Here is a 27,385-nt window from a genome sequence, read left to right on the forward strand (position 1 = left end):
ACCGCGTAGCGAAGCGAAGGGCCGCCGTAGCAGGATTTGTGGCTGTGTGCGTATGTCTCGAAAGCCTGTTGCGTCTCATGTTTTTGTACATGGTTTTCCCTTCTCTTTCTCGCCGTCGTTAGACGGGCCATCTTTTGTCGTTTTCATAAATCAACCGTGCCTTGACGATGATGATGATGGTGTGCGAAAGAGAAAAAAAACCGAACCAGTGCGCAGAAGGAGAAAGCGAAACGGCACCATGTTTCGACTCGACACGGGGTCCAAATCAAATCGCTGGCGTCGTCCATTTTATTTCGTGTCTCCGAGCGGTCGACAGGGTCTCTCCGCGTGATCCTGCGCGCCCTGCCAGTGGGCTTTAGTTTCAGGGAGGACTGAACGATACGGGTTCCACTGTCTGTGGAAACTGTGAGTTTCATTCGAAAAAAAAAACATTAATCCGTTGTGTTAAAATCGGACGCGTTTGTGGTGCAGTCCGACAGCAAAAGGTGATTCATTTCGGCAAGGATCTTCTTGTCGGATGCTGGAGCTGTGGGTTCTTCCTCCTATCACTTTGTGGTGTTTCGTTTTGTGGTATGTGCGTGCGTGTATACGTGTGTGTGGGTGAATGAGCATTTTAAAATTCGAAATCAAAGAATGCCTTGATGCGCAACAAGCGCCTACGTCCTCGTATCCCCAAAAGCTGTCCGTAAGCTGTGGCGTCAGCTTAATTTTTCGACGTCTCGAAACAAGAATTTTGCGCAGATCGAATGTAAAACACGTTTTTCAGCGTTCGCGTTTTAAAGTTTTGCCTAAATCTTTTGTGTATATGTATGCGTGTGTGTTGTGTGTGCCCCTTGTGCTAATGTGTGAAATTGTTCAATAGAGATAAGCTGTTCCATATTTAAATGCCTTTAGAAAAAAAGGATATCCCTACTTTTTTTTACCAACATTCCAACAACATAATAAATCGAATTCGGTTTGCGAATTTCATAAGCAACGCTTTAAAGAAGAAAAAAACGTGCTCAAACGGTACAACCAAGACAGGAGAAAAGAAGCAAGCGTCTTATGTCCTCTCAGACGGTGCTTTTTCAGTGAAGAGATCGTTCGACCGAGAACCGCACCTGAAAAGAAGAAAGAAGGAAAGAAATCTCAAAAAGCTTCTTAAGATTTCGCGTGCAAAGAAGCGAGAGATATAGGAGCAAACGGAACGGCATAACACCAATCCCACCGTCATCATCATCATCATTTACCATCATTGCAGGCTACCACCGTCATGATCACTGTCATCGTTCGAAATCTTTGGAAGCTGTTTGATCTGCTGTCTCGTTCGTCGCGTAGCAAACCGCGTCGCCATGGCGATATAGAAATTGAATCGAGCAGTTGCCTCGTACGTGTCGCGCTATACGCAACCATTGTGCGTATAGCATGCGCACATTTGAATGAGCTGTCGTGTGTGTGTTTTGTGTGCATGAATGTGTGTGCGTGTGTGTGTGTACATATGCTGCGCCAGAGCGAGACAGAGTTCGGCGTGTGAGTGACAAGGTGAATTCGTCGCAACCACTTCTTCCACGCTGTGCCTACTTGATCCTATCCCAACAGGTACACAGCATAACAATCCAGTCGATCAATTTTTTTTGGAAGGAGAACCATCATGCCGTGGAGAAGGTAGCACAAAGGGAGACGCGGACGGAACGAAAATAAAAACACGCATAAGAAACCGGTCTCGCGCCTTCGCGGTCCCTTCTCCACATAACAGAATACCACCCTCGCCGGGGGTTTGCTTTGTTTGATGCTTGGTTTGCCGTTAAAGGAGTGTATGGGTGTGTGTGTGTGTGAGTGATCATTGCACAGTGTCATTTATGCTCGTCAACAGTGGTCAACAGGCAGGGCAAAGTGATGATGGCGATCATGATGATGATGATGATGATGGTGGTGTTGTTTGGTCAGCAGTATATGCAGCATTTCTCTGACATGGACAACAACTGAATGTCATAAAATATTTCCGATCCTCGCACAAGATTTACGCAGGATATCGATTGCGTCTGGATAAAGAACGAGCTGTGATCAAGAGAGAGAGAGAGGGAGTGCGAAAGAGAAAGCGAGAAAAGTGAAACGGAAAGTAGACTTCTACGATCGTAAGACGCCGCGCGGAAGCAGAAAGAAAAAGGGAAAAGGAATGTGCGGCAGACTTATCCATTCTAATCACTGGAAGAGGCGAGGCTTAATTTGTGCGTTTGTTTGTTTTTTTTTGTCGTCACGCGAGAACCCGCAGACTCGCATCATCGAAAACATGTCCCAACCGTTCTCCCCCTGAAGCTGAATTATAAATTCAAGGTTTCATCGAGACATAGAAAACCACAGCTAACAGCGTTCGTTGCTTTCTATCCAATCTCCGCAGCAGGGCAGAGCCAGTAAAAGATAGTTCACAGTGTTTAGCTGCACCGGTGCGTAGTGGTTGTGTGTTGCGCGAGTGTATTTTCAAATGCATGCGTAGAGGGGGCTGGCTGGTGGTTGGCCCGTACGTAAGGAATGCTGAATGCACCTGTTGGAGATGCATTAGTATAGCAGTATCGGTACAGTTGTTGATGTGCACACCGATTGTGGAGTTAGTGCAGTTGGTCCGATTGACCGACTGGTTGGAAGCAGTGCGTCTCCTTCGGATACGGTCCATTTCGTAAAGTGTAGACAGCGCAGCAGCAGCAGCAACAACAGCAACACGGCAGGATGATGATGGATATGCTCGGTTCCCCGAGCGGTGGCAACCAGCAGTTGCCTAACAACCACTTTCACAGTGACTCGCAGGTAATGTGCATTCTATAGGACAGTGGCGTGGAATGTGGAGCCGGTTAGGAATGTTAATGTGCTAAGAATGCAACACCGGGGAAGCTTTTGTTTAGAAAGTATCGTACAAAAGAGAGGAAACTAACACGCCTTTGTTCACTACTTTGTCTTATCCAACAACACGATCAATTCGATCGGTCGTTAACAGCGTTCTGAAGTGTCGAAGTTTGGAAAAGAAAAACTTAATAATATCGTTTTAAGATGTGCTCTTCACAATGGATATGTTTGCAATTCTGCTACAAGCTACATTGACCATAAGTGGTGGGAACTCCGGAGTGGATTCATGAATGTACTCCGACTCTGACGTATAAAAACCGGAGTATACTCCGAAGCAATTACTTCGGATTTAACTCCGAAGTAACTCCAAAGTAACTCTGGAGTAACTACTCCGTTTTAATCCGGAGTTATTCCGGAGCAATAACTCCGGTGCTGCATCCAATGCTAACTTCGGAGTAATCCCCGATTTTAACTCCATATTAAAGTTCGGTTAGTCGAACTCGTCAATAAGGTCGGAGTGAAATCACTCCCCCTCCCCAGTCGTCAATATTGGCAGAGTTAAATCAACATTACTCCGAATCCGGGAAATTGAAGATTTACCCATCACTATTGGCATGGGCCATTCACGAAAGGCAACGATTCATTTTTTGAAAACCATACCCAACGTGATGCATATGGAAAGAACGCTCAGCAATGCGTTTTAAAGTTTGAATTTCTTCACGTCATACAACCCGGAGAAACAAACCGTACCGGTAGCGAATCCGATTACCTTGCACATTGCGATTATTATTACACACTCTGGCTACCAACCGGAGACAAATGTGCCGATGCGTACAATCCGCCCGGTTCTCTCTAGCTCTCCTGTCTTCAGGAATTCGAATCCAACCCAGTGGCGTGTGCGTCCTATTCTCAACCTATCCTCACTAAGGGTTAGCTTTCGCGAGAAATGATTATCCACCGTTTATCTTATAGCACTTCATCCAATTCCCGCAGCACCATTGCGTCGTTGTTCCACTCCACTTCACTCAGCTCAGACGTTGGTCGGGAGTTTGTTTTGCAAAATGATTGCAATCTGCTGGCATCGATATTTATTTCTTCTTTTTTTCTCTTTTTATGACGTGTGTGTGTGGCTTTCCTTTCTTGTGGGGTGATGTTAGTGCTGATCTTGTTGCACTATGCATCTGTATGTACTATAGTTTTTGTCTTAAATCGCTTTTACTAGGTGTATTATGTCGTTTATTCAAGTGCTGGTTTATTGAAGTGAGATTGTAGCGTAAAACTATCAATCAGTCAATTGATTAATCAACAAATTAAACTTAAAACAAACAGCTAGATTATTAAAATTTTAGTGAAGAAAAGATATGAAAGATATGAAATAATGAATTCTCTTGTCGACTACTTACAGCAAATATCTCTATTGCATACATAAAGCAGCATAAGCATAAGCATAAACAGCATGCTGATCAGTCAACCCCCTTCAGCTTCGAATTACGATAATCGACGAGAGAGTGTAAATAAGCCTGAAAGCAATGCAAAAAATACACATAACCTCCATAAGCACTAGCTTAATCTGTCGCTTTTCATAACCTTTGGATGCTGATTTGATCCCGACACACAAACACAAACATCTGCTCGCACATGGAATCGATCGTGTGCGATCGCAGTACGCGCGTTTGCATCACACTGCAATATATCCATAAATTAATCATAATAGCTGCAATCTTGGGGTAAACTGTCCTTCCTTTCCAATGCTTTTTTTGTTTTTAATGGGTTTCCGTTGGATGTTTATGGTTCGTATGAGGGAAGTTGTAGTAAACAGTAATAGTCGTAGTTAGGTAGTGTAGCCACATATCGCTAATAGAAAACGAGCTAGTGGCTATTGGGGAGTGATGAGCGATACAAGATCCCCACGCTGCCTTGAAGTAAGCTCGTAGGTTGATCTATACATTGCTCGAAGAAGCTGGGCAACATTGCGGACATTCGACTTACGATGCCCGGCCAGCGTGAAAAAGAGCAACAAGCGGCACCCCGAGAGAGAAAGAGAGACGGTGGACGACAAGAAGAAAAAAACTCACCTGACCAGTTTTACCACTTCTTCGTGGCAACATTGTCCACCTTCACGTGGTGTTCGAGCGTGCGCGCGCGCCTAATTCCGGGGCTCGATCGTTTCTTCATCGCTCGCTGATGCTGACCGTGTTGCGTGCGGAATGTAACAGGTTCCGAAGCATGGAACGTGTTCGATTCCGAAGACGGATTGTACAAGGTGCACGGACAAATAAATGCATCGCATCCGAATGCATTTTTTTTGCAACCCGTCGGATTTGCTTCTTGCTGCTGTTGATGAATGTCAAATTGAAAGCATTCGCGCATGTTATGGCTGGAAGAGTTTCTCTAGCACCAACAAAATAAATCCACTTAATTAATAGAGAATGGGGTTTCAAAAAAGATTGATTTTAATTTATTTTACTTAAAAAAAAAATTTTTGTTGCTAATTATTTGGTTGACAGCTTCGTTTGTATGGGGAAAACATCAATTTATGTCTCAAGTCTACACAATCATTTACACCACTCAACACAAAATGAAAGTCAACCGATTTCCCCTTGTTTGTAAAATCAAAAATCGTACATTTCGATTGCTTTATCTTGTGGGATCGTTTACCTCGTTTGCGTGAAGTTTTGCGCCAAATCTTTCAACGGTTTATTTACTGTTCCATACGTGCTTGTTTAGCGATTGGTTTGTTTCGTGCCTTTACGATCTTGCAATGTGTTTATTGTTTATTTTTCGATTTTGCTCTCCTCCATACCACACAGCGTTTTTATTATAAGCCCAAGAATGTGTGAGAAGATGATGTGCGATGATGTAATATTAACCTCTTAGCTACTAATTGACACATTAACCATCTTTACCTTCGCATGTAGCTCGTACGCATGCAGCTGAACAGGTAAACAGGCGTAGAAAACAAGTTGCAGAAAGTAGGCCGCACGATCGTCGCGACTCATTACCGCGACGGTATAATATGCGCTCGAGCAGAGAGTTGAGCTGCGTCCTACCGGTTGGAAAAGTGCGTAGAAAATGGTGAAAGTGCACCAAACGACCATCTGCCTGTAATCTCTAATGAAGGCTAGATAACGCGTGTTTCCGTCCAAACCCGTAAGTCGCGCTACACTATCGCACTCGGTCACCACTCTTCCACGATTTCGATCGATTGCGTGATGCTAATGAGAGATTGTCCGGTCCAACGGCTAACGGTGGTATGGAAAGTGAATCCCATCCCGATACGATCGTGGTTTGCTTGCGATAAAGCGGAATTTGTCGTTGGTTGCGATTTGTCGTGTCGATCGATACGATCTTTCTTCCGGTTGGAGCGCTAGGTTGCACCATAAACATATGAGCTCGGTTAGAAAGTGAAATTTGTTAGGTACATAAAGTCTGAGAGTCTAAAGTGTGTTTACCATTTTATCGCTGATACTGAATTTCGCACGAAAATTAAACAATATATTTGAAACGTTATGTTAACAATCATTCGAGCTAAAGCAAATTTGAAAATGTATTTTTGTAAGTTTACTCTCCCACCGTTAATTATTCTTTTCTTTTTTACTTGTCGTAATGTTCGGCGTGCGGCCTGTTGGTGTATGTGATAAACGGCGTCGTTTCCACACGACACGGCCGCAGATCAAATCCCATCCGGACTGTTCCCCCGTAGTAAGGATTGACGACTATTCAGCTACGTGATAAAAATAAGTCTAATAAGCCATAAATAGCTGTCATGACGTTAGGTTACGTTGACGGCATGACGTTAAGCCTAGAAGAAGAAGACGTTAATGTCAAAATTGGAGACTTTACTCTTCGGGTTTTAATTTCGTTTTATGTTGCTCTATTGATATGAAATTTGTACAAGATATTCCCGAAACCTGAAGCATCCAGAATGGACCACCTTTTAGCTACTTCTTTTTCTTGGCTTAGCAATCTCTATTTCTGGTTTACTAGACTTATTTGTACAACGAAGCCGGATAGTTAGTCCTTGCTAAGGAATACGTACGTTTAGCTAAAATACTTCACTATTTCTTACAACATTACTGCTGACAATTAACTCCGTCCTATTACATTGGGTTCATATTTACCGTCCCACTTGCAATCCGTCCTCTTCCAACCTTTCCGCCCCGATCACCTTCAAAGCCCTCCTTTGCGAGAGTATAAAAAAGTATGTTGCACGCCGCTCTTTAATGGTCAAATGAAAAGAAAGGCATAATTTCCTTCATGGCTCTAGACGCAGTCGTAACGGTAGCACCAACGGCTGGGACAATAGTTTAGTTCGGGCGTACGCCTTCTAGTGGTGTGCAACACGCTAGCAGGATGCCATTAGGCAGCGACGAAGGGCATACACATTCCGCGTGCATAAGCCCCCCAAAACCCTACTCTTGCAAATAAAAGTACCATCGGTTTTGTGCGGAGCATTTTGTGTCCAGCGGAGCCTTTTGACATGAACGTGTAATGGGTTTAGCTTGACTTCAATCACGTCACGGCTACACACTGGGTTCGGTAGTGGGATCGATCACCCTCCCATGGTTTCGCATACGAAATCAACTGCGAGGTGCTGGAATCGCGATCGATCTGCGCTAGTGTGTGCTACCCGATGATCAGTGGCCAAGGAAGGTTTGCATGAAATTGAACGAAAATCCATTTGGCTCGGTTATTATGTACGTTGGTCGATTGCTGAACCGACTGTCGAGCCAAGATCGTGTGATTGCTAACTTGATATTTCTTTTGCAATTTTATATTTTGTGTCATTTCAAAAAATCCTTTTTTTTCTCTTCACTTATTATGTGCGGTTCGAAATAGGCTAAAAATTTATTGACATAGATTGTACATTTTAGTTATAAGCTTTTTTTTTCCTTGGCATATCCTTGGTGGTCATTATTGTAATTAGCATGATTTCTCTACCTCACGATCACGCCATCACTATTGATTTGACGTTGATTTCGATTTGTCAAACCCCACGACCGGATGATAACGCTAATGATGCTAACCGACAATGATGCGAAAGCGTTATTTTCTTTGCCTGTTGCACGTGGCGCGGTTAATAATACGAGCCCGGAATGGAAGCATTTTTTTTCTTCTTTTATCTCATTCCTACGTCCTAAGAAAAAAAGGCTATAATTTTTAGACTATAATAGCTTGGGCACGGTTGACATTCCGGCGCTACTTGTAATAATTAAATCTATCGTTCGATAACTTCCCTTTCCCTTCGAGCTCTGTGTCCGTGGGATTTCTGTCCATGTGGAGTTTTCTATCCACAGCCACACTACCGCCAGTGTCTTGATCTTGAGATTGTGAAATAGTGTCGCCTGGTGGACAGGTGGACTAATCGCACTTTCGTCAAGGTATTGTGCTGAATTTGCCATGCTTTCTCTACAACATTTGAATAGATAATAGTCCGATGCTACAGTTTTCTTTTAAAGCAAATCTCCATTTTTCTTTCTCTCTCTCTCTCACTTTGTCGCTTGATTTCCTAATGTCTCAAGCACATCGAGCTACATGCAACAAAAGAAGTCTTTCTCCATTTAAATTAGGAATCCACCTGGGCATTGGTGAAAGTGTAAATGTTCCGATACGCTCAACAATTAATGTCCTCTTTTGGACTCGGTCGTTGCGTGTTGATCAGCCCGAACAATCGGTAGGCTAATAAGCACTAACGATATCGCAACAAAAACGGTGTATTGTTTGTTACATTCATTGAGTATCAATGTGGAATTTTTTATGTTAAAATAAAGAAATAACGCACTTAATTTGGAAGCGTTACATTCTTGCATATTTTAAAATGTTGTTAGATGTTTCAATCCTTTTTGTTTTAAATAATTAAAAGCAACGGAAATAAACATTGATCAGGACATAAGCATGGGTATATTTTTTTTTGGTTTTGATTAAGTGCAACAGTTCATTGCAGTGGACAAGGCCAACATAAGGTTCCCGGATTTAATTGAATTAAGGTTGATTAAAATCGTGAACCAGCAGACCCTGCAGACAGCTCTTTCTGATGGGAAAGATCAACTGTGGACGCATCTTCCTTCGATCCCGGCTGCGGAAATGTCGTTACGCACCATCAATGGATGCCGTTGTTGTTACTGCTTGTCCGATTTCTCCATCCAGATTCCATGTTGGATTAAGCGTGATCGACGATACAAAGCATATGCGCTGTACACACTCAGCTGCGTGTATTGTGGTGTGTATGCGGGCTGCTTGAGAGTATGCAAACGTATGGTGATGCCTCTATGGCGACATGAAACAAATGCTGCACGCGATGGCTCCGTACAGGGGGTAGATGGGTGCCATTATAGTTATATTGTTTACTCAGCTTACTGAACTACACACACTGTTATCGTAAATGTGTCGAGTGAAAGCAGCTCCAATGTAGGCAAGGTGTAATGGGAATGAACAAAAAACGAACCCCGCACATAACAAACCAACTTAATATTTTTGGCAAAAGGTGACAGTGTTTTCTTCACACTTTCTCTCGAAAAAATATGCCCAAAACGGAGAGTTTGTTGCTTATGGGCTTTCCTAAAGGGAGTTGAAGGATGTGCTTTTTATATTATTACAATAAACCTTTTCCGTAATAAACTACCCACTTATGTCTTTATTTGGTAATCGTATTTATATATTTTTTTTCTCTTTTTTCCATTCCAGCTGGAGAGAACGTCATGGGATTACAGCACGGTAACACTTTCCCGAGTCACCGGTTACGGGTTTGGCATAGCAGTATCCGGTGGTCGTGATAATCCTCACTTTGCAAATGGCGACCCATCCATTGCAGTGAGCGACGTGCTAAAGAATGGTCCGGCCGAGGGTCAACTACAGTAAGAAATGCACTGCCTAATTAACTTTGTCACTCAAACCCTTAACATTCGCTTTACTTACTTTCTTCCGTTTGTAGAGTGAATGATCGCATCATTTCCGTTAACGGAGTGTCGTTAGAAAACGTGGAGTACGCGACAGCCGTACAGGTATTGCGCGACAGTGGCAATACCGTGACGCTGATAGTGAAACGGCGCGTACCCAATCACAGTCTGATGCATCCACTGCCTGGTGCGAATATGCACGGGATGACAGTGGGGCCGGGTGGTGGTGTCGGAGGGTTATCCGGTGGTTTAACCGGACCCGGCAGCGGTGGTGGTGCGATGAGCGGTATACCGGCCGGTGTGGGCATGAATTCACATCAGCACCAGCACAGCATCAGTTCGACCGGGCTGGGGCTCGGTGCAAATAATGGATCTCAGCAGCAAATCAAAGTCATCGTCACGAAGGCGAACAAAAAGGACGACTTCGGCATCGTCCTGGGCTGCCGATTGTTTATACGGGTTGGTAGTGTTTGACCGTGTACAAAAATCCTAAGAGATAGGCTTTTTTGATGATTTATATTTGTGCTACTCCACAGGAAATATCATCAAAGACTAAAGATCAGCTAGCGGCAAATGGGTATTCACTGCAGGAAGGTGATCTGGTCACGCGCATTCACAACACCAACTGCAATGATTCGATGAGTCTGAAAGAGGCGAAAAAAATCATTGACGGTTGCAAAGAACGATTAACGCTAGCTGTGCTACGCGAAGCGAACGGTGTTGGTGGAAACTATGGTGGAGGGGCAACTGGTGGAACTGGTTCCGGTATGCAATCGCCCGTCTATTCCCATACGGCCCAGGTCTCCAACTGTAGCAATATGGATGAGAATTATCTCAACGGAACCGGTTCATACTCGGGGCAAAATTTGTACGTGCAACCACCGACGAGACCATCCGCCATGAGTACGCTGCTGGCGGATGACAAAAGCAATCTAACGCCGAGAGGCCGTTCCAGAGGACCGTTGACAGATATTTCGCTGCAGCAGCTCGATCGTCCCAGCACCCCACCGGGAACGTCTAGCCGCACGGCGGACTCGGGTGCTGCCGGACATTCACGATCGCGCAGTGTCGTTGACGAACCACCGAGACCACCACCACCGAGGGGTGAAGATTTTTACGCCACACGCCGTCAGCTGATGGAGGAAAAACCTCCGACGACCGAACCACGATACATCACATTCCAAAAGGAGGGTTCGGTCGGGATACGGTTGACGGGCGGTAACGAAGTGGGCATCTTTGTGACGGCCGTACAGCAGAACAGTCCCGCTTCCGCCCAGGGTCTCGTAACGGGGGACAAAATACTGAAGGTCAACGATATGGACATGAACGGAGTTACCAGGGAAGAGGCTGTCCTCTTTCTGCTTAGCCTGCAGGATCGCATCGATCTGATCGTACAGTACTGCAAGGAGGAGTTCGATAGCATAACGGCACAGCAGCGGGGAGATTCGTTCCACATCAAAACGCATTTCCACTGCGATACACCGACCAAGGGTGAATTGTCATTCAAGGCCGGCGATGTGTTTCGGGTCATAGATACCCTGTACAATGGAGTAGTCGGTGCCTGGCAGGTGTTGCGCATCGGTCGTGGACATCAAGAGCTGCAGCGCGGCGTCATTCCCAACAAGGCTCGGGCCGAAGAGCTGGCGACGGTGCAGTTTAACGCGAGCAAGAAGGAACTCAATACTTCCGAGTCGCGAGTAAGCTTCTTCCGCCGGCGCCGTTCGACCCATCGTCGCTCAAAGTCATTGTCACGCGAGAACTGGGATGATGTGGTGTTCTCGGACGCCATCTCAAAATTCCCAGCGTACGAGCGTGTCGTGCTGAGACATCCGGGCTTTGTGCGTCCGGTTGTCATCTTTGGCCCGGTCGCGGATATTGCACGCGAACGTTTGATGAAAGATTTCCCTGACAAATATACGGCACCGTTGCAGGATGACGATAAGGGTTCGTCTAAGTGTGGTGGAATCGTGCGCTTGTCAAACATTCGTGACATTATGGATCGTGGCAAGCATGCGCTACTTGACGTGACACCGAATGCGGTCGATCGGCTAAACTATGCGCAGTTCTACCCGATAGTGATATTCTTGAAAGCGGACACAAAACACACAATCAAGCAGATGCGCCAAGGATTACCAAAATCGGCTCACAAGAGCAGCAAGAAATTGTTCGAGCAATGTCAGAAGCTGGAACGCGTTTGGTCCCATGTGTTTAGCACAACGATCAACCTGAACGATCCGGACACGTGGTACCGAAAGCTGAGGGATTCGATAGATCAACAGCAGAGTGGTGCAGTTTGGATGTCGGAGACCAAGGTAAACAATTCCCGTTCATTGGCACCGCGCCCTCATGGTGGTAGTATGGGTTTTGGGATGTGGGTTCATTATTTTCTTTGTAGCTTTAGCGCAAAAACTGTGGAATTTGGTGGTATAAATTATTATATTTCAGGCTCCGTAATTCTCCGTAAGTTACGGAACATCTGTACGTTTAGTAGGGGTTTCACATGGTGCTGAGCATTTTCAAACCATACCTAATTCTAAATATTTGTTTCTTTTTTTCTTATTCTATCACTTGGTGTTGGTTGGTGTACGTTGCGGTCCTTTTACTTTCCTTCTTCTATGTTCATGTTTGTTCTGCCTTAATACCCTTTTTGAAACTCAATCCAACACCTTTTATATTGGCTAGCGGGTGGAACTGGCATCCGATATTTTTCTGCCCTATCTACCACCTCCATGCCCGTTGTCGTGTTGCAATTATGTGTCTCCTTTACCACCAGCAAAGACAAATGTTGGAGGAATGTCCCGAAATCCTTATCGCTATTCAATGCCAGCTGCTAACTTCAACAATTCGCTTGCCATCGCACCTATCGCCGTTGCCCAATATGCTCAACAACCACACTTTACTAACCAATCGTTTAATACAATCAAACCCATCACACCCATCCCAACGCCGCATGCCTTGCAAAACTGTCGGCCAAACACTGTTCTTGGCAGTGAGATTGGTGCTCAAATGATGCTGCCCGATATCCGGATGGCATCCCCGGCGGTCGGAGCTCGACAACCGGGTCGAATCGTCTACAATGCCGGACTGCATCGTTCCAATCCAAACATTCAGCGATCAACCCTTAGTCTGCATGCAGCGTCGTCTTACGGTGGTAAATCGTCCACAGCAACCACCGGAAGCTCGGAACAGCTGCTGTACGACGATGAACAACCACCAATCGCTGTAGGCGTTGGCGACAATGGTCGGCCGGCAAATGCGACCGTTCACGCTACACCTTTCTATCACAATCCGGACAACTTGCAAATGCACGATCGCAACCGATCGTACACTAACATTACTAATGATGTTAATAATGGCAACGGTATTTGCAATGGTCGCGATAATAATTATTCTCTCAACAGCACCAGTGTTGGTGCTAGTGGTTCATTGCACGGTACTAATAACATCCACCCGTCCATTGATGCCAATGGTAATCATTTGCATGATCAAAATCAATTCATCGCTTACATTGACAATTAAATGTCTGTAAAGTTTGTAACTTTGTACAAATGTTAAATACGTAAAATTTTATAACAGAGATACTAATAAGTGCTATCGGGTTTTAATAAGAATTATCTAACAATAATGTTCGCATGCTTCCAATAAGGGTTTGAAAGGCTTTTACACTTTCCATTTGCAATAGTATAAGTATCACTCATTTTTTGACTTTTGACGAATCTAACGGTGTGATTTTTTCTGTCTTTTTTAATTCCATATATATACTCATTCGACTTCCTACATACGCTTCTACATGAAAATCGATGTCCTTCCCCAAAAACAAAAAAAAACACTACTGATGTGGTTGACGATAAATCGAAAACAAAATTGTGTTTGTTTGCAACTAACGCGAAACATATCTACTCTATAAACGCTACATTTATCAACTATCGCGTGTGTGTGCGCTGAATATATTGCCCCATCCTCTTAACGATTGCCTTCTGTTCCTGAAAATATTCAATTATGTTCCTTCATCGTCACCGTACGCTTGATAAACTCCCAACAAACCTTTATCGTACCGTATACGTACTGGTAACGCTATTTCCGTTGTTTGCCGTCCGTTCCTACTCACTTCCCAACCATCATACCGATCGGTTTGCTGACTATCGAACCGATAGCCCGTAGAATCCTTGTCAGATGATTTCTTGTTCCCCATGACCACATCCCGTCTTTCCTACGCCTCGAGTCCAGAATCGGATCTGGAGCTAAGCCCGGGCCCGTCAGCATCACTTTCATTGGGCAACTTGCCACAGTTGGTGAAATCCAGCTCTGATCCATCGATTGCCACTAATCAGGATAACTTGGATAGGGATAGAGAACTCGGTGACGGCATGCCACCACCATACACGGTAAGCTAACAGCATCCCCATATTTTATTTATGATATTGTTTCGGCAAATGTTCCACTGTTTTTTTAAATATACTTTTTCTAAATTATTTCTTTAATCATAATCGACTGGAACTTAGTGCATTATGTTTCAATAATGCTATGTCAGTTATTGATTAATTTAAAATGTACTGCAGTCATACTTCTCTTCTAATAATTTCGAAGTCATACTTCTCTTCTAATAATAAAACGTTCATTCATCCTCATTTGACTCATTTTGTGACTAAAAGAATTATTTTTAACACAACCGAAATCACTTGATTCAATGAATAATTTAATGTTTCTCTTAATGATCATCGTTGCTAAAGAATCCATACGAACATGCGCCTCACTCCCGTCGTATGACCGTTGACAACAAGTATGGTTTTTCATCGAGCAAAAATGGTGGTGCATCGGCAATGAATCCTGAAGATGCCATTTACGGTTCGTCCACTGCACGTGCCGCACCGCCGCTGCAAGGTTCATCGAATGGTCCACACTTCGGAGCGGGTAAGTTTCAACTTGAATGATATCGAGGGAGTGTTTCTGTGTGTTTATCACCATCTTCTAATTGCTCCAGTTCCAGATTTACCTCCTCGTATCGACCGAGCGTCCAAACCACCGAACGCTCCCGGTGCTCCAAGTACGTCCGGATCTTCGTTACCTTCGCGTAACTCAAGCTCTGGCGGTACACTCGGTCGTTCAGCACAGGAACGACTCTTCGGCAATGGGAAACAATCCTCCGCTGATACGCTACATGATCCTACATCGACGCACGATGAGTATAGCAGTCGAAATCAGCTGCTAGGACATGGAGGACCGGACAAGCGACCAGCACTTCCACCGATGGTAAATGGAAGCACGACGGCCCCAGGAACCGTTAGCTCCTTGGAGCGTAACGCCAATACATCACTGGATCGCAGTGGCGGTGGTCGTACGGCTGGTCATCATCATGCTGCTTCGTCCGGCAGCAATCCGAACACGTCCAGCAAAGCGAACGGATCGTACGATAGTGTTTCCAGCTACGATTCTTACAATACATCATCGCAGCTGACCGCACAGAATATGAGGTTAGGACCCAATGCACCCGATGATCTGAAATCGGTGCCCAAGTAAGTCTTTCCCGTATTTCTGCCTGCCAAGTAAATTTGTCGCAGTTTTGGGCAGCTTTTTTGTTCTTTTCCTTAGCATATGCTCAGTTGGTTTTAGTTTTTTTGAAAAGAAATTTGAAATAGCTTTCTTCGTATGTTTTATAGAAACAAAATGATGTACAATCCATCGTTTGTTGTACGATTCAGGTTTGGGAAAGCTCAATTAATGAATGCTTTCTTCGTTGTTTTAGCAATCGAAATGGAGCACATCCAATGGGAGGAAACGCATCAGGGCTTTCAGAGTATGGAAGAAACCCTTCAATGAACACCTCATCCGATATGTTGCTAACGACAGCTAGAAACAACTATAATGGTATGTTTCCGTTATTGAGAGATTACACTCAAATGGATGATTCAATCACATGTACTAATAATTACTTGGAACACGTTTCTAAAGGTACAGGAGTTCATGAAACATTAACGCAACGAAACTCAGGCGATCGTTCCGGAGGAGGCATGAATATGCCACAAAGACCAACCAATCTCGTACTAGACAGTCCACGAAAGCACATCATCGAAACGAAAACGGATTACGGCAAATACAGGTGAGCGACATCAGTTATTTCTTTTTGACCCGTAGAATGTGGATTATTAGGTTAGAATACGATAGACATAGAATAATGTAGCGGTCCGGAAGTTGTTTGACGATGTTGATTGATGGCTTTGTTTTTCTTTCATGCTGCATTTTAACGTAATGTGGGTCTGCAACTGAAGGTCGCGACAACAGATGCGGGAATATCTGTTTATAAACAAATCCCAACCAAATCTACATTATCATACGATGTGTTGTCCACACAGACGTAGATTAGTTCGTTCGAAGTACGACACGTTAGTTTAAAATGGTTGCTCGGGGATCAACGAAAGCATTTTGTTGTTTTAGTATAGTATAGTACTACAAAAATCAGCCAAATACAATTGATTCGTTATTTGGATTGTTCGAAGGTACATTGTAAGACATTAATAGTCTTCTGTTATTTTTTGAACCGACACAATGTGTTTAATTTAGATTGCACTTTTTGTGATTGATTTTCGTTATCATCCTGCCTATTTCACTTTCAAGCACGATTCGTTTAAACATGTAACACAGATGCCTTCATTATTGCCTATAAAAAGATCCCGCTCTTAGCTATCTTTTATGTCATCTCGCTTCATAATTTCAAAAAATTTAACAAACAACTCAATGTTTTGTTGTGAAATATTGTTTGTTTCTTAATTTTAAGAAAACGAAACACATGTATATATAATCACTTTGTACGAAGGAAGGTTTTTTTGCACATCTTTTCATACTCCTCATATATAATCGAACATATTTTTAATTATTTTTTTTTAGTGTTACGGCTTCTGCCGTATTGTCAGCACCGCTTTTGCTAAGTTAAATACAATATGTTCAAGGCTCCTCGTTGCATTTTACCTCATCCCGGCCATACTCGGTTATGATCAAACATATGATGAACATTTATTGAAACCCGAAATTACTACTAGCATTTATACTCATGTTTTTTTATCGTTATATCGATTCCATTACACGGCACAGTCGAAATAATTCCGCATCGCAAGCAGACTACTCGAAGCCTAGCAAAGGACCGTCGATGATTGGTTCACCTGGACAGCCACCCGGTGCTATCGGAGCGAATATGGGTAATGGCGCACCATTTAAACCTGTTCCTCCGCCAAAACCTAAAAACTACAGACCTCCAGTCGGAGGTACCGGCAGCAATGGTTCCGGAATGCATCATTCCGGACAGTGGGATAATGGGGTAAGCTCAATCAATGGTCAAGTCTAGGCAAACAATCTAATGCTCCTTTCGATTGCAGGAACCGATTTCACCTCGCTCACCGGATGGTTTTTATTATCCTCCAATGGCAACGTCACATTATCATCAAGGCATGGCCCACAATGTCCCAAGTTCACCCAACAATGGTGGATCCCATGGTCCCGGTATGCATCCGTACAATCCGTACGCGGTCGGAAATGGTGCTAATGGCGGCAATGGTGGCCCTATGTACAATGGCAGCACCAACGGTAGTCATTCTTATATGAGCAATGGTGTCAGGGACATGGGTGCAATGGGTGCAAACAATGGTTATAACAACGGTAACGCACAATACCCCTACGGCAATACTTACATGCATAGAGGTAATGGGACTGGAACTCATGGCATAGGTAACAAACACGCCTTGACATACTACACACAAATTATACATACTGATACCATCCATTAATGATTTAAGATCCTCTACTGATAGTTCTCACGCGTCTTACCATCAATAATTCCACTCATTACCCACTTATCTACTACTTCCTTATTATCCTAATCCCTTTTCCTTGATTTACTACCCAATTCTTAAATGCATGATTTTCACGATACGGCACAAAGGCTCACAAATTCATTCGAACTTTATTATCATCCAATTCAAAATGAAATCTACCACAAAACATTGCTGTAGCTAATGTTATGCTTTTGTGTTTTCGAACATTACCAAATTTATAACACAAGACGTTTGATTCAATTAAAATCGTTTATTTTTTTTACTGCAAGAAATCCTTTTTTTTGTTTTAAATTGAAACTTCACATATATATTCCCTTGATAACAAATTTAAAATTGTGAAGTGCAAAGAATGTTTTACGGTTAAATTATACTTACAAATTCATGCATTCAAGGGTTAATGGACTGTATTTTACCATGTATTTTTACCTGCACTTATCATGGATTTGTGTCTCTCAGGTAACATGCCAGCACTACATCCAACTGATCGACATGCGCTCGATCTCGCCGGAAGCCGAGAGCAGCGAGGATCGGCATTCGAGCTTTACCGCAAACCACAACTTGGTACGATGGTTGGGCACCACCACAACATACGGTAAGTACTTCACAACATTAATCTTTTTCTTGGATTCATTTCTTCGTTTGCTAACTCAACTTTGCTCCCAACGACTGACCAAATTCTTATTACCCATTCTCTGAACAAACTCATCGAACGACTACATCTTTGGACCACAAATTACTCTTTCATTTGCTTACATACATAAGATAACTTCAGAACTTTACTTTAGAAATCCTTGACTGTTAAAGCTGACTGTTGATAGTAGTACGACAACGCAGTTTTAATTTTTGACTCTACTTCATTTAAAACACATGTGTGTCGTTCGATACAATGCATGTTGTGCTTCATCCTCAGCGATGATGGACGAACAGAAATCAGTTTAATAAAAAAAAACATACGTTTCTAACCCTGGCGAACGGCGTTATGACTTACGGCTATTACTAATCCTACAGGTTAACAAAACATGCAATGCTTTGATACACATCCATACCATACCTATGACTCGCTGCCCCCTGTTGTGACTAGTCCATTCCATCGCTTCTATAATGCATACTTCCACACGCCAGACAAAACTACGTCAGAATTTTAAGGCAAAAACCCGTTTGTTTCGCTGCAACCACAAACAAAATACTTCCGCGTTGAATCCAAATATTTGTACGTACCTCTAGAGCAACAAGGAACATTGGAACAACTTCAAATCAATCGTGTTTTCCGCACGTTACAGGTCGCACTAACTTTTACCCTCAATTTTGTTTTCTTTTTCTGACTGAGCAGTACCCTTTTTTGTACGTTCCCTTTCGTTTGTGTAGCCTTATTTAAAATTGTATATCCGATATGACTACAACACCCTTTCGCTACGCCAGTGTTATTGCTTGTTAATGAGTTAATTAATTGAATAAAAATGTATGTCCACATAGCGTAGCAAATGGTGGTAAAGCAAAAAAAAATCATAAACAATGCATAGCTTTGTTCTAAAGTAAATGTTTTAAAAAATGTAAAAAAACATACAGTATAAGGATGGCTTTAAAATATTATAATTGAGCATTGAGGTGTAAAAATAGTTCATGCTACAGTAAGGATTATTGTTGCATTAGACATTCGATGCTATTCTGATTTCTACTAACCATTGCTTCTCATGTCTCTGCAAATAACATTTCAACATACTTTGCTTCCTCTGCCTACCTAATACACAAGAGCGAACGTGAGTATATTGCTGTCGTTGATTTTCTTTCACAAAGAAAGAAATGTATATTCCAAACTCCCGCTTTTCGGATTTCGGACACCTATGCGAGCAAACAGTTCACTTGTATCTTGAAACGGTACTCTCCTTCCTATCTTCTTTATTATTCTATAGACTAATTACCAATAGCTAGTGGTATACTTCTAAATGTACGCAATCGGTTAAAAAATGGGTTTTGGTAAGAGGTAATAGCTGGCTGAAGGGACTAAGACATTTGCATAAGGTTATAATCATTGAGTGAACTCTTGTATGGATCGCGAATGCATTTTTACATTTTTATGTCTGTATGTGCGTGTGTGTGTGTGAGAGAGAGAGAGATAGAGAGCGAATGTTGGTTTTGAATTGAAATGATTATTTTCTATTAAAAAAAACATGTTGAGATTCTTTACAAACTACCCGAAAACAAATCTGTACAATGAGTTTTCTAAACAGTTGTTAAAAAATAATACGATATGATCGATCCGCCTGTACCAGAACTCGAATCTCTACAAACCACATTAAACAAAAACTGAAAATTGAGCGAGACTGATCTATTTTTGTTTAACTTTTTTTTAAATAATAATCGATGGTTAGTATAGAAAAGCGAACAAAATGAATGGGGGAAAAAGTTAGTGCATGTAGTCCAATGCATTAATGTGACAAAGCTGTTCTCTTGGTGCTTGCTCCGGCGAGATGCAAATGCTGTTCTACCTTTGTCTGTGTGTCCAACCCCTGTCCCCAGACTTTGAGTCCTCTTTCCACCGTTCACTTTTATTTTTAAACTGGCGCACCTAATCCTTGGCCAAAATGCCGTACTACTCTGCTACTGGAGCGCTAACGTTCTATTTAATTCTATTTAATAAATGATTCGTTATCAATCAACATCCATTCCCAAATCATGCACATCGATCCTTTGCCACATCCCTGCATTCCCACATTCGTCCTCAATTCTGCAGAGACATGGAGCCAATGATGTCGATCCATGAGTTCAATCAGCACCAGCAACACCTGATGCATCAGGAACGCATGCGCCAGTTACAGCAACAGCCCTTGCCACCGATACCGGGGCCGCCACCTCGTGGACCCTACCCTGGGCATGATCCATCCCTACCACCAGAGTTACCGGCGAAACCGCCGAAGAAAAACATTCTGAAATCTCCGCTGAAAGCAATCAAGAACGCATTCATTAAGTCTACCCGTCCGCTACGTCGGCAGGTAAGTTTGGTGGGTGATGCGGATAAAAAGTCGCTCAGGCCGATACTGAAACGGCAACACTCGATGATGGAACCTCGATTGGCACGAATGCGCATGTCCGAGCAGCAGCAGCAACAGCAGCAGTTATACGATCAGCGATCAATGTACGCGAGAGAAATGCAACAGCAGGCGTATTATAACGATCAACGGTATGTGTCCTCATATCAGGGACCTTATTCACCGCAACCTGTTCGGGGTTATCAGCGCCATGAGCCATACTATCCTAAGGATGGTAACAGTACGTATCAGAATTTGGAGCTAGAATCTATGTACGGTAACCACGGTAGAGGATACTACGATCAGCAAGGTGATGGCCAGGGTTACTATCCACCAGACGAAAACTTGTATGCCAACCGGGCACTTATTGAATTAGAGCGTGGAAGAGTTCCGTTAGGACCAGGGGCCACGGCTAGTACGCTTGGACGACGCATCGTACGTCGTCACAGTATGGCCGATCGAACCGCTCCATCGCCCAGCTTCAATCAATTGAACCGTCGACGAATGGGCTCCGAGAGGGCACCCAATCACGCCTCAATAGTGGACCATCATCGGGCAGCAATAGCCAATGTAAGTCACGGTTCTTCTGCCCACGATGAGTCTATCTATCAGAGCAAGAGTGGTTCATTTCTGTACAACGAAGCACGCGAGCATACGCGCCGAACGATCGAAGATCCAGTGTATCAAAGCCGGCGGGAAATGCACCGTGATCATCTTTATCAGAGCAAGCAGCAGATGCAAGATCGCATCCAGCAAAGTAGAATGGTGGAGATGCAACCACAAGCAGCGCAACAGCAGCCACATGGTTCATCACCCGCTTCTGGTAATGGTAGTAGTTCGATGGGTGGCACAACTACTTCCGCCGCTAGTGATCGATTCCTGCGCAACCAGGGTCTAGCCGGTGGTGGTACTACTGCCAGCGGTTCATGCTCCAGTTCTCCCAACTCACCGTCGAGCAGTTCGTGCAAAAGCGGTTACTCGTCGTCCCGCAATGGAGGCGAAATGCGCGAAAGGCGCACACAAATGCGAGAACAAATTTATCAATCCCGCAAAGAGGCGATGGAATCAATGGCCGAACCAGTGTACGTTTCGCGCAGGGAGCTCAAACATGAACCGATCTATGAGTCGAAGAATGAGCACGAATCGGTCTCATCCATGGTAGACGCATCGGAACATCCGGTTAGTGAAATGCAAGGGCTTTGTTTAAACGTGGTTGAAACTGCAGCCGATACCGATCGAAAGGAACCGAAGGAGTCTGAAACGAGCAACATGACTAACATTACTGAATCCCCGAACATCACGCCTTCGGTTGTACGAAAACCACACAGCTTGGGTGCACCCTTAGCCGCCGAAGAGGATGACGATGTGGAGGAGGAAGATGAGCAGGAAAAGAGCGGCGAACGAACGCTAACTGCAGCGAACCAAAACGATTCCACCTTCGACAAGCTGATGGTGGGATCGCAATGTCCCGGCAGCCCCGTTGCAACGTCATCTCCCGTAGCGGTGCCACCGTCCATGGGCACACCGAAAAGTATCCGAGCGACACACATATCCAACTTTTTAAAACGAACTGCTCCACCGGTAATGCCACCGCCCCCACCACCACCCGTTTCCTCGCCACACAATCGTCCTGTACAGTCGGGTCCCGAGCCGGCCCCAGTTTACGCGAGCCGAACATCAATCGAGACACAGTACACGACGGCTGCGACCGGTTCACAGATGAGCCTACCGATCGGACCACCGAACGCGACCAGTACACCGTTTGCGAGTGAACTTTCACTCGGGCTGCCGGCTCCACGGCAACCCATAACCCGGCGCGGTATGTTCGATACGGCCGGTGGCAGTTTGGCCGATCCGATCTGGAACGTTTCGCTGCACATACCGGCCGGCGCGATACCGCCAGGCGTACAGCAAGAGATTTACTTCACCGTCACCGATCCGCGGCTGAGCGAAAGCGTCGGTGGACCACCGCTGGACATGGAGAATGGTTGGTTTTTCGGAATTCTACACTTAACAAAAACACACACAACCATAAAACACCTTTAGCAAAAATATCTATATTTCTCACCCAACCCGAACAAAATCAAATCAATTTCGCTATGTTGTACGCTGTACCTGTTGCCACTTATGATTTGCCACTTGTCGCCTTCTCTTCGTATTGCTCTCACTTATCTGTTAGCCAGCAACGTTTGTTTGTCCCTTCTTTTATTTTCTATCGTATGCGTTTGCGTTTGAAAGTTTTTATCACCTTATTATTTCGTTCACCATTAGCATCAGTCGTTCAATGTTTCAGTTTTAAACATCGCATTTATTTGTGTTTCATTATATGTTTTTTTTTCTTCATGGATTAGTTACCATGTTTAAATGTGTTTGTGTGTGTGTGTGTGCAATTGTTTTCATACGCTAATTTTTGGTCTAATTTGTTCACCTACAAATAGCTACATTTGCTATTATGTTTTTATTTTTTTTTTGTCTGTTTTTGCACGCATTTTTGTTTTAAATAATATTTTTTTAGTTTTATTACCATCATCATAATCAGTTTCATAAAATGTTTATGCATGTGAGAGATTTGTAAAAGTGTATGTCCGTGTGCTTGCTGCGTTTCATTGCGCGCGTGTGTGTGTGTGTGATTTTTTTTATTTCTTTTATATATTTTTATATGCATGTTGAAATTATGTTAAGTAGCACTAAGTGTTTCTTTCTTCGCGTTATCATTTTCAATACATTTTCTTTTGTGTAGTATTTTTAGTTTTTTTTTTCATTTTTACATTAGTTACGTTAAATCACCCATAACTTGCTTGTAACTATTTACCTTTTTTTATTGTATGCAGTGTAACAAGCATTTATCTTTTTTTTTTCATTTGTTTTATAATTCCTTACACCCGTCTTACATTAATTCGATGTTCTTATCTTACCACAGGTGAAACGATGCTATCACCACTAGTAATGTGTGGTCCTCAGGGAACAGAGTTTCTTAAACCGGTCACACTCAACATACCACACTGTGCCGGGCGCACCCCGTCGCTAGGCCTATCCTTAAAAGCGACCGATAGTGAGAAAAACCTGCAAACCGATTGGGAAGATATCGACTTACCGAGCAACACTGCGGCCCATACCGTGTCGGTAAAGGTGGACCATTTTTAAGCGAATAGGACCATCATCCACGACGACGTTTTTTTTTTGTTCTTTAATTTTCCTTCCATAAAAGCGTTATGTCCTGCCCCAACTGATGATTACCATCACATGCCGTACTGAACAGTAGTGCCTTTTTAATAGTCGTATTACATTAGCTCCTGTTTTATACACGCATTCGAATGAATACCCTTAGCATGATAGGAATTTCCTTTTATTCGGAAAGTAAAGGCCATCGGGAAGGTTTACGCGAGAAAGATACTTGTACTTGTATTGCTTACCAACGCATCTTTGCCATTTTATTATAGTATAGAGAGATGAAACCATTTGCAAATATTGCTTTATAGGGAAAAAGGAAAACGTGTTTGAAAATGCTGTAAATAAGCTGCCAATATCGACGTAGAAACAAATGGCTCCGTTCTGACGAAGCGATGTAGTTCGGTTACATATTATAGCAGTAAATTTGTTTTATATACTTTTTTTTATTAATGGCACCCGCCGGTTACGTGATAGTTTACCATGTACATAGTTGAAGTACACATAGCGTATATAAAGAAATAAAAACTCTCCGAACGGAAGAATCCGTTACGTCATTTATCGTTTACTCTAGGTTCCGGATAGTAAGGAAAAGAACAATGAGCAGCATAGACCAGCTCGGCGTAAAGACCTTAAAACAACAGGTTTTGGGTTGTGTTGGGAGTAGTAAAAATCGAACTAGGCCTCCAGGCGTTAATGGCAAAGTTAACAAGTGACATTTTATAGGAATGTAGCAATTATTCAATGCACTAAAGCATCATTTGTCATCTATTTCTGCTGCCATCTTGACAGACACAATGTGTGTACAGTAAGTAAAGGAAGTAACCGTATTCCACCTTCGAAGTGCGTAGCATTTTATACTAAACACAGATCGAAAAGTATTTTTACAAACTCTTTTTCGGAAACATACATAATATCGGAAACAATTACAGATTAAAGCTATGGTGTATGTTTTGTTAATAAAAGAATAAAGTATGGAATTTAATATAATATCGAATTTGAGTATAGCATAATTTGTTTTTAGTGAACGCGTGAATATCCGAATTTGTGAGTTGAAAAAAATGAGTTGAAACGAAACGGTTGATACACATGAGTTGAAACGAAATACATGTGCACAATACCCAAACTAGCCAATTGAATATACTGCTCGCTCTGCCTAACTATCAAACCTGCATAAGCGAACAAGCGGGATAGTGTGATCGGCAAGGATATTAAACGGGATCCGTCTCTGCTTAGGAAATTTTCAAATTTTTAGAATTTTTTTTCTAATTTTTTACTGTTTTTTATTTAAAGCATTATTTGAGTGAAAACAAACTTTTTTGAACCAATTAGCATTAAAATAAATCAATTTACTTTTTTTTTGCAAAATTTCTCAAAAATGAGGAAAATTTTACATTTTCTCAAACAGGGTACGGAACTTGGTTCCTCGCATAACTTCTGGCACATACATCTGAGGGCATAGCCGTCCAAGAAGAAAATGTAGCCATTGGTACCATCTATCGACCACAGGTTAAAGATTGGCGATCCGTTGGATACCGACCGACTTATAGCCAAAACTTGGCGCAAAAATGAGGAAAATTTTACATTTTCTCAAACAGGGTACGGAACTTGGTTCCTCGCATAACTTCTGGCACATACATCTGAGGGCATGGCCGTCCAAGAAGCAAATGTAGCCATTGGTGCCATCTATCGACCACAGGTTAAAAATTGGCGATCCGTTGGATACCGACCGACTTATAGCCAAAACTTGGCGCAAAAATGAGCCTTATGAAATTTTCTAATTTTTATATTTTTTTATTTTTTTTATAATTTTTTTGTTCTGTTTTTGATTTAAAGCATTATTTGAGTGAAAACAAACTTTTTTGAACCAATTGGCATTAAAAAAAATCAATTTAATTTTTTTTGCAAAATTTCTTAACAAAAACGTAAGGGGTAAGCCTTATGAAATTTTTGAGTGGAAATTTTTTTTGATTTTTTTTTCTGATTTTTTATTCTTTTTTTAATTTAAAGCCTTATTTGAATGAAAAGAAACTTATTGCAACAAATTCGCAATAAAATATATCACATTTAAAAATTTTGCTGAATTGCAGAAAAATGAGGAAAATTTTACATTTTCTCAAACAGGGTATGGCACTTGGTTCCTCGAATAACTTCTGGCACAGACATCTAAGGGCATAGCCGTCCAAGAAGAAAATGTAGCCATTGGTACCATCTATCGACCACAGGTTAAAGATTGGCGATCCGTTGGATACCGACTGACTTATAGCCAAAACTTGGCGCAAAAATGAGCCTTATGAAATTTTCTAATTTTTATGTTTTTTTTATTTTTTTTTATAATTTTTTATTCTGTTTTTTATTTAAAGCATTATTTGAGTGAAAACAAACTTATTTGAACCAATTAGCATTAAAATAAATCAATTTACTTTTTTTTTGCAAAATTTCTCAAAAATGAGGAAAATTTTACATTTTATCAAACGGGGTAAGGAACTTGGTTCCTCAATTAACTTATGGAATAGACATCTGAGGGCATGGCCGTCGAAGAAGAAAATGTAGCCATTGGTGCCATCTATCGACCACAGGTTAAGGATTGGCGATCCGTTGGATACCGACCGACTTATAGCCAAAACTTGGCGCAAAAATGAGGAAAATTTTACATTTTCTCAAACAGGGTACGGAACTTGGTTCCTCGCATAACTTCTGGCACATACATCTGAGGGCATAGCCGTCCAAGAAGAAAATGTAGCCATTGGTGCCATCTATCGACCACAGGTTAAGGATTGGCGATCCGTTGGATACCGACCGACTTATAGCCAAAACTTGGCGCAAAAATGAGGAAAATTTTACATTTTCTCAAACAGGGTACGGAACTTGGTTCCTCGCATAACTTCTGGCACATACATCTGAGGGCATAGCCGTCCAAGAAGAAAATGTAGCCATTGGTACCATCTATCGACCACAGGTTAAAGATTGGCGACCCGTTGGATACCGACCGACTTATAGCCAAAACTTGGCGCAAAAATGAGCCTTATGAAATTTTCTAATTTTTATATTTTTTTATTTTGTTTTATAATTTTTTATTCTGTTTTTTATTTAAAGCATTATTTGAGTGAAAACAAACTTATTTGAACCAATTGGCATCAAAATAAATCAATTTTATTTTTTTTGCAAAATTTCGTAACAAAAACGTAAGGGGTAGTAAGCCTTATGAAATTTTCGAGTAGAAAATTTTTTAGAAATTTTTTTTTGATTTTTTATTCTTTTTTTAGTTTAAAGCCTTATTTGAGTGAAAAGAAACTTATTGCAACAAATTCGCAATAAAGTATATCTCATTTAAAAATTTTGCTAAATTACTCAAAAAAAGACTAAGGCCTTAGGAAATTTTCAACTTAAAAGTTTTTTTTTTTATTTTTTATTATTTTATATTCATATTTATTTAAAGCTATATTTGAGTGACAAGAAACGTATTCCAACAAATTCGCATTAAAATACATCGATTTATAAAATTTTGCTAAATTACTCATAAAAAGCAAAGGCCTTAGAAAATTTTCAAATTAATAGATTTTTTTAAATTTTTCATAATTTTTTATTCTTCTTTTACGAAAAGCATTATTTGAGTGACAAGAAACGTATTCCAACAAATTCGCATTAAAATACA

The 27,385-nt window shown here is 42.2% G+C and overlaps 1 protein-coding gene across 17 annotated transcripts in view; it reads left to right on the forward strand.

Annotated features, from left to right (window-relative positions):
* Nucleotides 1-24,727, forward strand: part of LOC125761682 (tight junction protein ZO-2) — a 46,447-nt gene extending 21,720 nt beyond the window's left edge. For 6 of the 17 annotated variants that reach the window (XM_049423037.1, XM_049423040.1, XM_049423043.1 and 3 more), the window contains 13 exons: nt 9,502-9,671; nt 9,749-10,172; nt 10,250-12,025; nt 13,868-14,098; nt 14,444-14,624; nt 14,695-15,226; nt 15,457-15,578; nt 15,663-15,810; nt 16,800-17,022; nt 17,081-17,429; nt 17,993-18,128; nt 20,268-22,549; nt 23,483-24,727. In XM_049423037.1, the coding sequence (XP_049278994.1) occupies nt 9,502-9,671; nt 9,749-10,172; nt 10,250-12,025; nt 13,868-14,098; nt 14,444-14,624; nt 14,695-15,226; nt 15,457-15,578; nt 15,663-15,810; nt 16,800-17,022; nt 17,081-17,429; nt 17,993-18,128; nt 20,268-22,549; nt 23,483-23,706 (6,798 nt within the window). In that variant the 3' untranslated portion in view covers nt 23,707-24,727. The other 11 variants (XM_049423048.1, XM_049423050.1, XM_049423051.1 and 8 more) reach the window with 11 other exon arrangements.
* Nucleotides 24,728-27,385: the final 2,658 nt, after the last annotated feature.

This window comes from Anopheles funestus, chromosome 2RL, assembly GCF_943734845.2.
Source record: "Anopheles funestus chromosome 2RL, idAnoFuneDA-416_04, whole genome shotgun sequence".
NCBI classification, from domain to species: domain Eukaryota; kingdom Metazoa; phylum Arthropoda; class Insecta; order Diptera; family Culicidae; genus Anopheles; species Anopheles funestus.